Genomic DNA, 14,621 nt, shown 5'->3' with positions numbered 1-14,621 from the left:
TTTGGACAAGCTTGTTGCTTGGAAGAGCTGACTTAAAACGACACTACTATTTTGGCTGCCATATGTCTCAGCTACTTTCCTAAACTGTAAGAATCTTGACCTCTTCAAAGACTGGGATCTGCTTAAATTCCAATCGTTTAAAGAATCTCTTTTTTAAAAAAAGAAAATCCCAGAAGACTCGTAAAAATTATTTCCTTAAGTCTTTTAAAATATTTTAGGCTGATACAATACCCACAAATACAAAATAATCCACAACATGCAGAGAAAGACAGATGTGTTTTGCAATTGCAAGAGCCTTGATATTGACACTGCTTGTCAACACATTGAGCTTCCTTCAATCAGCAAGTTGCTACAGATTTTTTCACAAACACATTTTTCTCCTTACCGCGTCTCCTCGAAGTGCTGATTCCTGCTGAGCTATGGTTCCACACATGCGGATACCTGTCTCAATTGGCCATTCTTCATTGCTGAGCCTATGTGTCAGCATGGTATTTGACTGTGAGAGGCATCACAGCCAAGCCTGATCCTGTCCTCAGCCAAAGTTTGCAAACATGCGTATTTCAGCAGAGGTCACTGCATAGTAATTGGGAGTAGGAAGACTGGTTGAATTTCCTTTCCTTAGCTCAGGGACACTTCCCTAACAATCCTCCTTCACCCCTGGCAGAAATCAGCTCACTCAGCACAGTGTGGAATCTTGTGGTCTAGTATGGCTTTATTACACACTACCTTTACCAACTGAACCAATGGGGCGAACCAATATTAACACCTTTGTTGCTGCAGTGAGTATTGAGAACTAGTCATTAACCATTGACCATTTGGCAAGGACAATGGATCGACATCTCCTGTAATGAGGGTTTTAGAAGAAGAATATTTCTTGAAATAATTCTTTCCTTTTTGTTCAGGACGATTGAAAAATTATTTGAAAAGAAAGGAATGTGAGGCACACAGTATAGGACTGAAATTGAAGTCTGAGCTGCCCTGGTGGTTTAGTGAGTAATAATACTGATCCATACAAATCAGGAATCTCCCATGTTTAATCCCTAATCCATGCTGAATTAGCTGATCTCTGATTGGGCAGCAACAGGAATGCTACAATTGGCTTCAGTAACCTCAGATGTTGGAGGAGAAAAATCAAACCAGGAACCTGCATTTGATTGGTGCCCACTGACCCTTGCTGTTAAGTGCAGGTGCATGGACATGTTATTGAGATGGTAGCAGGAACAGCTGTGATCCCTCTAACATGGTCAAATAACTTACTGACACATGGGGTCTGGCCACTTGGGTGAGGAACTGGGTAGCTGCTGGCACCTGTGGATCCATACCATATGCTGATAGGGTTAGATGAAGTAGGGAGGGAGGAGACTCGTGTGAAGCATAAACACTGGCATGGACCTATTGGGCCGAATGGCTGTACATTCTATGTAATACCTCATCATGAATCAGCATGTTTGGGACATGGAATGGGGGTGGTGGGAGAAAGAGAATTGAATTTTATTTCATGGGCAGATTATTAGTGCAGTTCATTGGGGCTTGAACAGATTGTGCCACAGGGAGAGGTGGGAAGCAGGTTCACGGTTACCATTTTCGACGTCCAGCAAATTTCCAGTCTCAGCTGTGCCACTGGGAAGAGAATCTGAGCCCAGAATAGACCCTCCTCCACAGGAAGGAAAAATCAGAGGATGAAGCAAATAGGGCCCATTCTGCCTCAGCTCCGAGTGCTGTAGTCTTGGGAACAGGTCATCTGCTTAGGTAGAGCTGGGAATTCTGGGTTTAAAAAACAATTTAGCAAATGGGCAAGAAAAAAAACAAATCCTCCCATTCAATACAAATTCAGTTTTGGGCAGTATGTACAGATGCAGCCAGCATAGTCTAATCTTTTTATATGTATGTAAATAATTTGTTTTTTTTTAATCTAGTTGTGACTAGCTGTCACCATGGTGACATGGCACCTGTTGGAGAATGTGAAGTATTTTGTTGTCCACCGGCCACCACTGGTTTTGTTTGTTTTGAGCATCAGCTCTTTGGGCATCGCTTTCTTCAGTCTCGGGATCTACATCCGCTCACACGAAGTCACAAACCCTGATGTGCCTCAGGTAAGCTGACAAAGTGCACCGAGAAAACAAGTCTGTGAAAATTACACACGTGATTGTTAGATGCTACACATTACTGGCAAACTGGAGTCCTTTGGTCTAATTTCTTCCCCTCTGCCTGCCATAGTGTTCATGCATGTGCAAATGTGAGGAGAAAACAGTGTATATGTGCAAAATCAGTTTCTCCTTGCATTTGTGCACCGGCATATAGATATTTCAGGAGCTGTACACCATAATTAAAATAACTGATGATTGTTATTTGTTGTCTAGACCCTGTATATTTGTAACAGAAATTATTGAAGTTTTATTTTCTTATCAGCTTCCCTGATTGACTCCCTTGTTGAAACACTAAAACATACAGACCAGAAGATCTCTCATCTATGCTGAATTAGCTGATCTCAGCTGTGGTGGCAGTAGTGTCACTACAATTGGTTTCACTGTCAAACTTGGCTCAGTGGTAGCTAAGTACCCCCTCATCTCAGAAAGTCGTGGGTTCAAGCTGCAATACAGACTTGCGGGCATAATCTTGTCTGACACTTAAGTTATCTTCTTTCAGATGAGATGTTAAACCGAGACCTGTCTGCTCTGCCAGGTGGATGTAAAAGATCCCAGGGCACTATTCGAAGAAAAGCAGGGGAGTTGCCCTGGCCAATATTTATACCTCAACCGATACCATCAGAAACAGATTATCCCATTACTCTTTGTGGGACCTTGCTCTGAAAAATGGCTACTATGTTTGCCTACAAGACAATAGTGATTACACTTCAAAATTAATTCATTAGCTTGTGTTGAACTTGCACTTATGTAGCACCTTTCATGCTCTGCAAAGCACTTTGGGATGTTCTAAGGATGTGAAAGACATTATGTAAATGAAAGTCATGTCTTTCACTGTCCTTTGGATAGGGTAGTGAGAAATTAGGTATGGTTTCCATTTCTGATTGCTGTCCAGTGACCTTCCCCAAAAATGCTTATGTGTGGATGTTGGACGAGGACAGAATTGAGCTTGGCTGTGCTGCCCTCCATGGTTGAAAAAGTCTGCCAATACCCACTAACTAGCTAACACATGAAGGATACCACCTAGGTGAGGTACAGGATGGTGCAGCAGAACGATACCCTAACAATCAGTGCCTTCAGAAGAGGAGGAGAGAAAACTGGAACAGGGGTGGGGAATCCCTTTATTGATCTAATCTTTTTTCTTTTCCCTCCCCCCTACCACCCCGCAAACTTTCTTTGCTCATCTACTGAAGAGCCATGACTTATGCCGGGGTATGGTTTCATAGGAGCTGACAGTTCTCTGTCACCCAGCCCAAGTGGCCATACTTCATGCATGATCCTAGATGGTGATGTCTAGCAAACTAATCAACTGGGAGCGTCACAGCGGAGACCAATGATACCCACATAAACATGCGGGTAATCACTGGATAGTGATGTGAACTGGGAACCCTAACTTATTTTTCCCTTCCCTAGCCCAGAGTCATTGAGACCAATTGTAACACCTCAACGAGCTGGGATCAGCATAGACCAATGATCAAATCTGGAACATCCTGGTCAGTATGGCTTAGTGCCACAAACAGAGCAGACAAGAAATCAGCTAGGATTCCTGTTGTTGATCGCTACCCTATGGGCTCCCTGTTGGCATACCTGCATGTGTGGACATATCTTGGACAGAATCAGCTTTGGTGATGTCCCACAATTAACTAGTTTGCCAACACTTGTCTCAGCTCACACAAAGAATTACCTTGTGAGTGAGGTACCAGTGTGCTACTGGTAGCTATAAAACTATACCCACCTTCAAGAAAGAAGTGGAGGAAATTGGGGGGGAATAGCTTATGATGCAATGTCGTTGAACAACCCTCCTTTTTACGTGCGAGGTCCTAAATGTGTATGTTTGTTTTTATTTACTGAATTAGGCCTGGAATACAGTCCTGCAGTCTCTCAGTAAACTGGAATTCTGTCTGTCTGAAAATGAAAGCCTGCGGCAGTCTAACACAGGACCTCTACCTGAAGTTGGACGTGGTTCTGTAAGGAGACGACCAGACCCAGATCCTTCAGCTCATACCACAACACAGCAACCCTTGGCCACTGCTGGCATACCAGTCAATGTGTCTCTGCTAGTGCCAATGAGCTTTGACTCAAAGGAGCCGTTAAAAAGATTTTATAGTAACATAACTCGTCTTCAAGCTGTGGTGGTTGGAAATCTGCTGGGGCTGGAAGGTAAGCACGAATGCACAGTGGAGATCCCTTCTGAACTAAATAACTAAGGAAAATATTAGCTGGAATTTTGTGCTTCTGCATTCATTTTAATGAGGTGGTAAATCACAGGCTGGTGAGCACAAAAGTGCAAAACCCTGGCCATCTAGTATAGCTGTCAGTTAAAGCTAGGATAGATACACACTTTCTCTTTTGGATAGTGATCCACCTCTTTGGCATTTGGTAATCTTTCCTAATAGCTCCTGCTTTAGCTCAGTGTCACTTTTTTAAAATTATGCCTCTGTGGAAGACTTTGGGAAGTTTTGTTATGTTGAAGGAACTACATAAATGCAAGTTGTTGTTTGTAAGTTCTGGGCTGCTTCCTCTGTCGTAACTGTTCTTCTCCCTGCCCTATCTAACTTTAGTATCATCTATAAATTTGACCAGTTTGCATTCGGTTCCAGAATCTGAGTCAGTAGACTGTGGGCCTTTTTTCCAGTCTCCTGTTAAAAAAAAGGCTATATAATGTGATATTGTGGTAACTAAAATCACTGACCTATAGATTCTGTGTCTGATCCTTCCTCTTCACTTACAAGTTTTAATTGGAACAATTTCTTAACTTACCTCTGTGGGAGATTTTTCAGAAGATTCCCAGCCCGTTTCCATGAAATTACCGGTATTATTTTAGACTGTTTGCTAAATGCCACTTTCTTTCTCTTACAGAGTCTAAAGCAAAGGAGATGATTAACATCATGCTGACATCGCCATGGCCACCTGAACATTACCTTTCACAAATAAACTCCACAAATACCAAGAGTCCCCTTACCTGTATCACAATGTCTGCAGCTGCACATGTCCTGCCCCAAGCAAGGTCAGTGACAAATGAGTTGAGGAGGGTCTGTTTGGTTTTTTTGGGTTGAAGTAATACAAATTCTGACTCTTAAATCTGAGCAGAGCAATTTATAATGACCAAAACTGAGGGGGTAAGGAGGCATGGATGCAGACCTGTATTAGGAATGTCAATCAGTTGTTTTACTTTTAAAAGTACAACCAATTTTTGATGCATATCTGTCATAAATAGACCCTCCATATATTTAAACAGGTTTTCATTATTGCATGCCCTGATACCTCTGAGAGAGGAACGGGCGGACAAGAGGGAAAGACTGAATCAGATAGAATCGGGGGATTAGATGAAGAAAGTGAGGTAGTAGTAGTTGAGGAAAGATGGAGAAGTGCCTTCTCTAAGCATGTGTAAATGAGTGCAACAATAGTTACATGGCAGTTTGTTCCATAGATTGAGTTAGTTACAATAACTGCTCATGTTTCTGTTGCTTTGACTGAAGAAATCATTGAGAAAAACTGTTAAAAGATTAAACTTTTGCAATCAGTTACTTATTCCTGGTGTGTCTAAAATATTTTTCTACATGGGCCAAGCTCTCCCCTCTTTAAGGTCCCTATTGGTCTATGCAACAATCTTGCCGAAGTGATTTTTCAGACCTGTTCCTATACTGCTCTATAGCTGGCTGTTAGATAAGAGGTGGGAGCAGGCTTGACTCAGTTGCCCATTTACATTCCTTCTCTATGTAGTTTGAAGCTATAAACCTACTGAACTATAACTTCTAGCTTTTCTCATTGAACCTATTCAGTATACATTAGCAGAATTTGAATTTGGACTCTGTTTTATTTACATTGTAGATGTGTTTAAAGTGACTTGCATTTCAGTGATAACAAGTCTAGCCTGTTTAGTGTGTACTGTATTCAGCGCAACTGTAAACCACATCATAGGGTTCCCAAAATAAATTTAGTTGATCTTGATGTCCTGTAAATGCCACTAATTCTAGGGGCTTCCAGGAATTCTCCACCCCCCCACCTCCACTCTGCTCAGTTTTATCCTCTCCTGAAGGTGGCCTATGCTGGGTCATGGGTGGCAGCAATTGTCCAGCATCCTCTATATGACCATTTTTTGTGTGTGAACCTGGAAGAGCGCCAGTAGGCTGTTGTGGAGAATAACTCACTATCACAAATGATTCTATCTTGCCTGCCACACCTCTTGCCTGGAGGTAAAACTGCAATACAGTCGCCACCGCTTATATCGGTTGTGTTCATGTTAATGTGGTTTGCCTGCTATATGAGATGGACGGTAAAATGAGTAGTGCTTCTCAAACAAATAACCTGACATTTAAAATGCACCCAAATCACCAATGAACAAAGTAAAGCAACATGTATGCAGTTTCACAAACTCCATTTGAGACACACTTGCTAAAAAGTCAAAAAAGCAGTAACTTATACTTCAGAGCATTGTACTGAAGTTTACAGGTTACACAGCATTCCTGCTTGTTTCCAGCGAAGAACTCTGTAATCCGCGCCTGGACTGTCTTTTTCTGGCAGTATGGATGCCAAACTTTCTTCACTTTTCTTAGCGTGTCCCAGTCTGGCTCTATATAGGAACGCTGCTCCATAGCCCGCCGCAGTGTCAAAACCGCTGAGCGTACATCAGCCAGCATTACCATAATCTCTTTACTATTTTCATCCGGGTCCTGTTCTCCCTCATTGTCATTGTCCATGGCGTCGGCTCGGATTGTACCTATGTCGTCGGTGTCAGTTTCAGGCAAAGTGCGTGGTCAGCAAGGTGATACCCTTCAGATGGATTAAAATCGGGCCTGCCACAACCTTCAGCCAACTGCTTGGCTTTTTGGGCTAGAAGGGGGCCACTGATAAGCGTATCTCTCCCACGCACATTCTGAAACCAGCGTAGTTTCCTCGACTTCCCCATCCTTCCTCTTTCTGTCTGGGTTGGAAGTTCGATGCCATTCAGTGAACAGCTGTGCACAATGTCTCTGTAAGTTGGCGACAGTAGATTTTAGAAGACTAGTGCTGCACTAGGTCACACTGGTTCACCTTCAGCAGCTCAACCATCTTGTTTATGAGATCAGTTTTTGTGCTGAGGCTCATTGCTTTCCTCTTTCCAGTCATTTTTGCTGCTGCAGTCAGTGCTGATTAGCGCAAGCTGTAACCAGACACTAATCACAGGGAATTAAGTAGCCACGGTAATCACACCTTAACGATTGAACAGCTGAGTCTGCCCAAAATAGCTGGAGCGCTTAATATGGTATAAGCGGTGCCTTTGTAATTGACATCTATGGAAATGGCAATGGCTAGCGTTATTTGCCCAGTATAGATGGTTGCCCGCAATAACCACAGGTGGTATAAATGATAGGGACTGTATATAACAATCATTAACAACATTTTCTCACAAATAAAACAAGATCATTCTTTAATGGCAATAGTGGACTCCAAGTGATGTACTTATTGGGAGTTTTTATAATGTCATTCATCATTTTAGCAATCTGCTTTGCTTCATGTCAAATTGGTCTCTGGCATAGTAAAACCCAAAACATGTTCATGTCTTGATGTTCATTGTTGTTGATGACATTTAATTTATTTTCATCTTTTGTTTCTGTCAGATACTTTCCTTCCTGTACCTTGGAGAATCTCACAGATGCATCATTGTATCAAGCCACATTGGCAGAGAGTTCAGAAAAGACTTCACAAGATCTCACTTCTGCTCAGTGCTACAAGGCACAGTACAAACCTGAACCCAAATTTTCCATTGTGCTGTCAAAGGTGAGACTCAGAGACAAATAAAAACGCTTTTCTCTACCTTGGTTGTCACCAATTTGTCTAAATCTATTATGAAGAAAACTATATCTGATACTAATATTTAATCAACTGTGTATGTAAATCATTTTTTTTTCAAAATACCCCATGCGTCAAATTTCTGATCCGTATCATGCCAAAAGAGCAAAGTACAAAGTAGAGACTGGGTGCTTGGTCACAGAGAGGGAGAAATCGAGACTAAGTCTACTACGGCCATTCCTCCACATCTCATAACATGTGTATGAAGATAGGTACGGGCAAAGACCCTTGAACCAGGTCAGAAAATGGTGCATGACACAATAGGAAACTAAAGGAGGAAAGTAAATTACAGGTATAAGTTTGGAAAGAAATAAACTTTTTTTTACAAAAATATCTCTTTTAAATGATCCTTTAAATGATTAATGGCATTTATCCTATGTATATTATATTCATTTATGCTATCTCTCTCTTTTCAGACATTTATTCAATATTGTCTACAAAAATGTAACCGACAGTAGCTTACATTTCTCAGTGTATCATCAGGAAAGTTGGGTACATTTGTAACTGACTCAAAAAGATGTAGAGACCCCAAAAATCTGTGGGACAGCACATCTTGATGAAAGTGCCCAGATGCACCTGCCCTGACCTCTGCCGCTGATTCTCCCAAAGTTCACAAGATACTCCTGTGATCTGCAAGCCTCCAGTGGCATAAGAGCACATCTGGGGTTCCCTCCTCCACTGAAGAGGCTGGAAAGTCCAGCTGAAGTGTCCCAGGGTTGGGAGAGGTGCAGGCCTTAACCTCACCACCCCTGAAGAAAATTTAAGTGCCTCAGTGGCTCCTTTACATCAGTATTTTTGAGCTTCAGGCTGCCTTATTCCAATGGCAATGAAACTGGTCTCTACAACTGACGAATGGTCATCGCCCTGAAACACTAACCCTGTTTCTCTCTCCACAGATGCTGCCTGAGTATTTCCAGCATTTTCTGTTTTTGTTTCAGATTTCCAGCATCTGCAGTATTTTACTTTTGCTTTACTGGATTTTTTTTTGATTATTGGAACTTTTTTTTGCCATTCTTTCTCTTTTCCTTCTCGCTGGATGGTGCTGATTCATGCTATGGCACTGTTGCGCAGGCACTGACAGCCCTCTAGTACCTTGCCTAAGTGACTATTCTTCATACAAGAACCTAAATGGTGAGTGCCACAAGGTTATTCAACTATGTAGATCATTACAGCCAAACACGATCCTGTCTTCACCTGATACCCTCACCTACATCCACTTGTGCACTTTCCAGTAGGAATTCAGAGTGGGAAGTGTAGCTGATTTTTTCCCCCCAGCCCAGGAGCACTGAAGCAAATTGTAGCACCACAATTGGTGTTAGCTGAGGTTAGGAATTTAATCTGCAGCCTTCTAGTCTGTATGGTTTCGTGCTAAACTGGGTGATGCCTTTACTCAGCAGGTAGTGGGGACTGATTAATTCATATTGCCATTTATATTTCAGTTGTTTTTTTCCCTGTAGGAAGACCGTATTCTTTGCAGTCAGCATTTACTGAAGACCAGTTACATTCTGCTTCTGCTGGCTCTCATTATTTTCTGTCTGTCTGTAGCATGTGGGCTGAGAAAGAGACTGAGGCACAAGGCAATGAACCTACACAAGGTAACCAGGCTCATTAGAGAAAAGTTAACTCTTATCAATAAACTAGACTTCAATAGTTTACAGCTTCTTCATGGAAGACATTCATCTTCAGTGCTGTAGATTTAGATGGGGAGAACTGAGCTTTTTGTACAGTACGGGGGATTGTAGTACTGCAGGTGACTGGTTCATTAGGAAAAATGAACTTAAAAAGAGCACCCCAATAATTCTGTGGGAAAATGCAATGCCGTAATGGTACTGAGGCATGCAGACCAGGAAGGTTCCAGGTTCAGTCTAGGCCAATTGAGGGAGGTGTGGGCAGCAAAGAAGATCACAGATGCAGCAGCATGGAATGGAGTAGCCCAGGAAGCAGAGTGCACCCTTTAGCCAATTTCAGTGTTTGGGGGTCCTGAATGTTGTGTCTTATATATGTTGCTGTTTTGAGCAGGTGAGTGGGACACCTGCAGGTAGGAAGTGAGGTACTTCTTTAAATATGCAGATCGGGTCCCAATGGTGTCATCTGAATCTGACTGCAATATTAGTTGGAGGCCTGAGCTGGGGAGCAGTCCCCGCTTTCCCGTCAGGCCAGACCTGCCAGGAGGTGGATCGTGGGCCAGAAGAGGTCCAGGCAGATGAATAATTACATTTAATCAGGTTTTCTTGTAGACCAGGAGGAGCAGGAATGCTCCTCCAGGCCGCACAAGGAAGCCTTGGGCCTCCATTGTCCCAGGCTCCCTCTGATTGCGTCTGGAGTCCCCCCTTTACCACTTAACCTCAGTCCTCGGCTGCGGCCTCCTGCTGCCAAATTCCCACTCCCGCCGGCAAGGTAGGGGATCTGACCGGGTTCCACTTCAGGGCCCGTGTGCACTGTACCCACCTCACCCCTCACCCACCGCCCTTACTCCCATTAAAATTGAGATCATTATGTTGGATGTGTTAATTCGTGATTCTCCCTGACCAAAAAGCAATTCAATCTAGTTTTGGTATACTAATCCACCCTCTTCCTCCAATAGAGTGGGCATTCCTGATATAGAGTAAGGACAGGATCAGGTTTGAATGTGATGCCCCTATGTTGGAGTGCTTGCAGACAGTCTCTGTCTAGAAGTCTTAAAAAAAAAGATTATCTGGTCATTATCACATTGCTGCATTTCAAAAAAAAAGTACTTCATTGACTGTAAAGCGCTTTGGGACGTCCTGAGGTCGTGAAAGGTGCTATATAAATATTGTTTTAGAAAGAGCTATTCAAAATGTTTGATATTACCAAGGTACTTATCATACTATTTATGATAAATAAGTTGCTTCTTGAAACACAGGAATGTTAGCAGTTTACAGATTGTCTGTAATATAGTCGTTTAGGATTTTACTGATTTTCTATTTGTATTGTAACTATTTGTTTTAAATTTCCAAATAGAAATATCTGCACACGCACACACTCATCTGTATAGACAGCATGAAGCTGTAAAAGATAGTGCCGTATACATATGGCAGTCTTATACACGCACACTTTTAAAGGAATTGATACAAGAAACATGTACATTGTGCTACAAAACAGAATCTCAGTCCCCACGTGGCTTCAGCATGTTGCTGAGGCAGATACAACAGAAGGTTCCAGCTTCATTTCCCAGTCTATGCTGAGTTAGCTAATCTCAGCTGTGGTGAGAGTAAGGGTGCTACAGTTGGCCTCTGCATCCTTTACTAGGAAGAAAAAAAATCAGCCAGGGTTCTTGCTCAAGATTGCAACCCTTTTATGCTGAATATGTGCACAGATAGATGAGTGAGGATAGGACTGCCCTCATCTCTAGCATCCTTCCCTGTCCCCTCAACAATAAAATACCTTGACAAGGTTCACTGTGTTGGCTCTCACATGAAGAATGGCCACATGGGCAAGGTACCGGAGGGCAATTAAACTGGTGGAACTGGATTCCAGCATGAGATAGTATCTTTAGGAGAGGTGAGAGGGAGAAAATTGGCATGACATTCATGGGTATTTACTGTGTTTCTTTGTTTCTGTTCTAGGTCCATCTTCTAGAGATGTGATATTAGACCAAACTCTCACTTTGTTGGGAGGAGAAATTTATGGAATGTATTAGAAGATGGGAGAATCTCCAGCTTCTTAATATCTCTTGCGAGTTTCCCAAAGGGAAATGAACATCATAATGAGGGAAAGATCACATTAAATTTGTGCACTTTTACTAAAAACAATTATTTTTGAAACCAATTGAATTTGCCTTTAACATTTTTTGGTTGTTCTGTTATGATTGTACTCTGGTTGTAACAGTAACTGGAACATTTGAATTGTATACATTCCTCCCCCCCCCACCACCCACCCCCCCAAAGTGTCTTAAACAATTAGCAACGGTTTTGGTAAAACTTGAATGTAATAACTTATTTACAATTTGCTTTGAAAACTCAGAGGTTCTACTATTTTCTGTTCATTTTATTTAAAATTTTACTGTCGTTGCAGTGATTGTTCATAAGTTTATTACTTTGTTAACTTGACCTGTGTGTTTGAATGTAGGTAAAGTATTGCCATAAAAGAACTCTACTGTCAAATATCCTGATGATGTGTGTTTCGAATACTGTGGAAAGTTCCAAATGAGTATTATCTGCAATTTGTGCATGCCATGTGCGCGGAAGTTTGAAGCTCCAGTGTCTCCATGTGGTATCTCTTGAGAATTTCCTAGTAGCCTGCAAAAATCTTCATGTGAGGGGATTAAAAAGAGGATACATGTCCTAGTGGGAGGGTAATACACTCAAATTAAATGTTTGTGACAAAAGTTTAGTAATAATACTGAGAAAGATCTATAAAATGTGCAAATGCCCTTCAATCTGTCTGTATATTACATAGTTGCTCCATAGGCATACCTAATTTCTTTTTATGGCAAAGCTCTTTTTTTAAAAAATTGCTTCAGTTCCTCTTGCCTAATTTAATGTCACCACACTTCAGGGTATTGAGGCACGTGCCAAATCAGTTCCAAGACATGTTGGTTATTTGGAGTTGGGCTCGTAAGTGTGTTTTAACTGTAGTGCAATACTGGCTCCTTGCAACAAATTTGTGGTGGAGGCACAGATATATTGGCAGGTACAGGTCACGGTGTCAGTATTTGAGTGAATTGCTAAAACAAATTTGAGACAACCACTAAGATCTAATTGTAGGTGTGGATTTACGTCTTACCACATTAAAACTCTAATAGCATCCTCTTTACATTTTTTGCCTCCTCCTTAATCTTTTATTTCTTCCACATGCTGCAAACCATTCTTAGTTAATATTCCCAGTGTAAGTGCATGGACTCTGATGTAATTGAATATAATATTGAAACTAGGTCAGAATTCAAGCCCAATGTCCATTCTGGTCGTTCCTAAGGTTGCAGGTCAGCTGATGTAAATCTTATTGATGGAAGGGAGATTAGAGGCTGATACTCCAGATGATTGAGTGATGTGGATTTATGTTTGAAAGCCTTCTGACAACAACAGTGGAAGAACTTCTAATATTATTTCAGAGCTTTGAAAGATTAAAAATCAGGGCTTTTAAGACTTGAGATTGCTATTGATAATTGGACTACAGGGACACCAATGAAAACCTCAAAAATACTTAAAAATTGAATCAAAATAACATAAATCTTTAGAGTAATGATCTCTGGCTGAAAAAAAACATTTTCAGAGGCTAATTATCAAAAAAGAATTAAGTTTTACCTCCGAAATGGACAGCAGAAGAAAATGGGTAAGCACAATTTTTTTTTAAAGAAGCAACAGGAGAGAGAGAATGGAGGATACAGCAAGCAGAATTAATTCACTTAATTTTAAATTTAAAAAAAATCCTGTTTATTTTAGTCGTAAAAGGTTAAAATATCTACTCCTGGGATCGGTGGATCTTTATTACTATAATGTTGGTTTTATTTTAATGTCACTTTGCTGAAAACTGAAAGGGCTGACCGAGGGAAGCTTGGGCTTCCGCAGGCTTTTCATCGCTCATTGGTCTTAAAAAGAAAGCCTCTATTGGCAAGCAACTAAGCTGTGCCTAACACCCAGTTTCAGACTCTAACTCCTTATACCATACCCTAAAGACAACAGAATGTAATGCAGAGCAGTATAATTTTTTTTACAGTAAACCAATACAAGTTGCATATGAGGAGTGTGCTTAATTTGTTTTCTATGAATGACAATCCATTTAGTTTTTAAAGTGAGACTCCCTCTTTCCTTTTTCATGGTTTCACTGGAACATGCACCATCTTCTGACAAACAGTTCTTAGGACTTTTGTCAATGCTGCATTTAAACAAATTAGCAGGCACTGTGCAAAAGTGGCTTAGGTTGCATCTTCCTCTTCTCCCTTTAAGGAAAGTGCCTAATTTTCATTACCAATTTACACTGCTGAACACAGTTACCAAAAGAATTAAAGACACAGTCTGTGGGTTTGATCCCCAAACTGTGCTGAGTTAGCTAATCTTAGCCAGGACTGTGGTAGAAGTGCTACAATTGGCCTCAGGACTCCTGTGTTAGAAAACTTCAGTCAAGGGTTGGCTATGATTAAATTTGGCTCACCCTTCCATGGCAAAATACTCTAATATATTCACTGTCTAGACTTACTCGTGAAGAATGGTCACTTGGAGGGAGCTGGTGAAACTGTATGCCAGCAAAGAGTCAAATGTTTAAAGGAGAAAATTGGAAGGAAAAATGTCCTGCAGTGTTGTGGTAGAACCAAGATTAAATATCTAATATTTGTGGTTTTCTAACTATAAAAGCATAATTTTCTTGGGCGTGTGATAAGTGTTGACTGTTCTCATCAACAGAACCAGTTATATAAAGTGGCTTGTATACTGAAACAATCAATACTAAGCAAACTGGAATTCACCAAATGCAATATAAGGCTTTGACATATTGATGGAATCAGCTGCCTTCCGGCAGTACAGATTGGTTAGGACCTAAAACACTGTCCACTGTGGCCCATCGATTATAGGCACTTGCTTGGTATCTTTGAGTGTTACTTCAAGGCCCGGCAGCCTGTAAACCCCTTTGTGAATTATTGCAGTGAGTTTTCTCCCAATCTTGGTTGTAGATAGGTTTCTCAGTATTGAG

The 14,621-nt window shown here is 41.3% G+C and overlaps 1 protein-coding gene across 4 annotated transcripts in view; it reads left to right on the top strand.

Moving 5' to 3' along the window:
- Positions 1–12,752, top strand: part of LOC137342213 (transmembrane protein 248-like) — a 36,148-nt gene extending 23,396 nt beyond the window's left edge. For 2 of the 4 annotated variants that reach the window (XM_068005993.1, XM_068005994.1), the window contains 6 exons: positions 1,917–2,093; positions 4,001–4,304; positions 5,004–5,151; positions 7,745–7,904; positions 9,434–9,571; positions 11,564–12,752. In XM_068005993.1, coding sequence (XP_067862094.1) covers positions 1,935–2,093; positions 4,001–4,304; positions 5,004–5,151; positions 7,745–7,904; positions 9,434–9,571; positions 11,564–11,584 — 930 coding nt within the window. In that variant the 5' untranslated portion in view covers positions 1,917–1,934 and the 3' untranslated portion in view covers positions 11,585–12,752. Of the gene's footprint in view, positions 1–1,916; positions 2,094–4,000; positions 4,305–5,003; positions 5,152–7,744; positions 7,905–9,047; positions 9,409–9,433; positions 9,572–11,563 lie in introns of those variants that run through there. The other 2 variants (XM_068005995.1, XM_068005996.1) reach the window with 2 other exon arrangements.
- Positions 12,753–14,621: the final 1,869 nt, after the last annotated feature.

Source organism: Heptranchias perlo, chromosome 25 (assembly GCF_035084215.1).
Source record: "Heptranchias perlo isolate sHepPer1 chromosome 25, sHepPer1.hap1, whole genome shotgun sequence".
In the NCBI taxonomy this organism is placed as follows: Eukaryota; Metazoa; Chordata; class Chondrichthyes; order Hexanchiformes; family Hexanchidae; genus Heptranchias; species Heptranchias perlo.
This window is presented reverse-complemented; position numbering and strand designations above follow the sequence as displayed.